Source organism: Vigna umbellata, chromosome 8 (assembly GCF_029865625.1).
Source record: "Vigna umbellata cultivar VRB3 chromosome 8, Vumbellata_1.0, whole genome shotgun sequence".
In the NCBI taxonomy this organism is placed as follows: Eukaryota; Viridiplantae; Streptophyta; class Magnoliopsida; order Fabales; family Fabaceae; genus Vigna; species Vigna umbellata.
The window spans coordinates 48,314,224-48,317,241 of NC_142172.1; the positions used below are offsets into that span (position 1 = coordinate 48,314,224).

Sequence of the window (3,018 nt, forward strand, 5' to 3'; positions counted from 1 at the left end):
CTCTCTCTATATATGTCATTATTGAAAAAAGCCATTGGCTGATTATAACTTATTCATGCATAAAGTTCAACATTTTCTAATTTCATTGTCAACATTGTAATGAAAAAGGCTAAGCACAAATGGTAAAATATTCAACAAAGGAAATTAATAACTTTGACATCGATCAAACAGTTGAAAGCATCCATTACATTTGGTAAATCTTATATCATTTGTCTCAGTCCTTCGCTTTATCATATATCAGAAATTTGTCCAGTGTTGCATAACCTTTAACCACTTCAATTTACTGCAGAATAGTTGAAAACTTATTCACCACTTAACCAGACTAGGTCCTCCAAATCTTGATGCAACAACTACACCAAGTTCTGCTAAAATTTGCTCTAGCCGGTTGTTTATGATGTCAGAATATATATTGTATTGATCTGAAACCAGTCAAACATAGGAAATTCGAAATACTAACTTATGTCTGTTTTATGGTTAAACTTAAGCTTTTAAACTCAAAATATGAACGTAAAATCATCATAAGATATAGGATAGGATGTCATATATCACATGTAGCCATCACTTAACGTTTACCTTTTTAAAGAGTGAAAGTCTAAACTATTTACTTTTTCCTTGGAGAGTTTGGATTTGGTAAGTCAGAGTTTCACGTCGAATAAAAATGAAAAAGTAAAACATGTATAAACGGAAAAGTTCTATTAACTAATTGTCTTAAAAAAAAGTGAATTCCGATTGGAATTATCTTTTCAATTCCTTTAGCCATTTATGATCTTATTCATTTTCTGTAAATTGGCACGTTACCAAAATTTCATAGTTGAGTTTGTGGCATAAGAATAGATGAGATCAGTGCACTCATGGTTTAGGATAAGTCGAGTTTAAGAGGATGCCCTGTTTTGTGGTGTTATTTAAAGATGCCACTAAAGCTTTAGTGCAGTATGAATAGCAGCAGAAGCAAAAAAAGTTCACTAAAAAAATAATAAAAAGGCCTTCTTTTTATTACTCTATTAGAAATAGTTAAAAAATTAAAGGTAGAAAAAAGAAAAAGGCTTGTAGCGAGAAACAAACAAACAACACAACAACAACAATAGCAAGACAACCTCGTTTCTTCAACCTCGTTTCTTCTGAGTCAGTTCCTCATGCTTCGCTTACTTTATATCTCTCTCTCTTTAACTTTTCAATCACTCAAATCGTGTTTCTCGTCTCGCCATGCTCGTTTTCTTGAAACCCAAACCCTACCCATTTATCTCTCGCCATTTCTGTGACCCTTTCTTTTCATTTCAAGCTTCAAGGTTTACCTCACTCTGCCGTTCGTTTCCTTCTACAACTCTCTCTGCGTTTCATCTTTTGATCTCTTTTCTTGTTATTCTGCCCATAAATTGACCATCTTTTGCGTACCCACATGCAGATTTTGTGGCTGTCAATATCTAATTTCACTTTGGATGTGTCATAGGGTATTGCACCTGGTCATTTTATGGAGTTTTTTCTTCGGCATCTTATCTATAGAATTCCTGTGGTAATAGGCCAAACCTGGGATTGCAGGGTTTGTGGTTAGATATTGATTGAGAGAGTTCAGTTTGTGATCCACATGCAAAGTTGCAGTCTCCCGAGTGAGTGATGTCTCAACACCAAAACCAAAACCAAAACCTACCATTGGTTCCGAAATCTGAAGCTGGTGTAAAGCCCTTCGCGATAAGGTATGTAATTGAACAATTTATGAATGAGATTATACTTTTTCCCTTCTATACTATGTCATCAATTATTGCATGTTCTAGTTTTAGGTTGATCTCTTCGATTGCATGATGTTGAGCTTGTAGAGTGTGAATCATATGATGATTGTAGATTATTTATCATCTTTCCAATACAAGTACACGAGTTAAGATTATGATTATTCTCTGTGCATAATTAAACTCCTTTTCTTGTTTTATGTTTGCCTTTTGCATTTCTCTTTGTGAATTTTATCAAAGGTGTGTTTTCTTTAAGTTTTATGTTGGAGGTTTCTTTAAACGTTACAGGGAAATAAACAACAAAAGATTATTTTCTGGATCACTGATACATTACAAATTGTGTTGCAGGCAGTATGTTCTTGCCTGTCGTGACAGAAATATCTCTCAAAACTGGCCTTACGAAGAGAAGCACTTGCAGTTGTGTCTTAAAAGTGGTGTCGTGGAGAAAGAGCTGTTGCCACCACTTGAACCACTCAATGGTTTCTCCAAAATGCATTCTCCAAATGATAACAACAGCAAAGAAACTGATTCTTGCAATGCTGAAGTGCCACAAGAGTGTAACTACAAAGTCAGCAACCACCACCCTTCATCACAGCCAGAAGAGACATGTTCTCTCTCAGGTTCTACTAATTTTCATAATAACAGTCCGCCATTAAAAACAGTGAAATGTAAACGCAGAAGGCGGAAAGGGAAATGTAAGAAGCGTTTCATGGTGGATATTTTAGCCATGGCACAGCACAGTAATTTAGAGGAGATTGATGGGATGAACAAGTTTTTTTATGCTCAAACTGTGGTTGAGGGATGTCATGAACAAGCTGTGGATGAAGATTCATGCAGAAAAGGTGGTAGTGAAGATCATGGTATGGCTAATGCTGATCATGATGTCACACCAAAGGGGTTATTGCTTCTTAAGTTAAGCTCAATGGATGTAATGTAATTGGGAATTGAACATAATATAATAGATTCTGTTCAATTTTATTCTATAAAATGATTATTGTTCACTGCAGAATCTCCTCTGACATTGTCAGGTTAAACCATGAAGGATGCAGTACTATTCCTTGTGCTTATTTTAGGAGAGAAATTCTTACATTGCTAATCCACTCCATATTCATTATAAAGTAATCGTTTATATCAGCAGGATTTTAAGGTTATTCTGCAGAAATTTAGTGATAAATATCTTGTAATCTGGTCACAGTTACATTACAGACTTACAATCACCCCGAAAACTTTGATATCATAATCTTTACTTAGAAGAATTTTAACAGTAACAAAATCATTGCATGACGGGGTCATCACA

At 34.9% G+C, this 3,018-nt stretch overlaps 1 protein-coding gene across 1 annotated transcript; it reads left to right on the forward strand.

Moving 5' to 3' along the window:
• The first annotated feature begins 1,041 nt into the window (after positions 1-1,041).
• LOC148194857 (uncharacterized) lies at positions 1,042-2,730 on the forward strand. The gene is made up of 2 exons (XM_088097720.1): positions 1,042-1,691; positions 2,070-2,730. The coding sequence occupies exons 1-2, from the start codon at positions 1,612-1,614 to the stop codon at positions 2,656-2,658; spliced, it is 669 nt and encodes a 222-aa protein (XP_087953846.1). The 5' UTR covers positions 1,042-1,611; the 3' UTR covers positions 2,659-2,730.
• The last annotated feature ends 288 nt before the right edge of the window (positions 2,731-3,018 follow it).

Bases quoted from the DNA above. Each gene is read 5' to 3' on its own strand.
- LOC148194857 (XM_088097720.1), top strand. From the start codon at position 1,612: ATGTCTCAACACCAAAACCAAAACCAAAACCTACCATTGGTTCCGAAA. The intron at 1,692-2,069 runs GTATGTAATTGA...ATTGTGTTGCAG, and splicing joins GTAAAGCCCTTCGCGATAAG to GCAGTATGTTCTTGCCTGTC.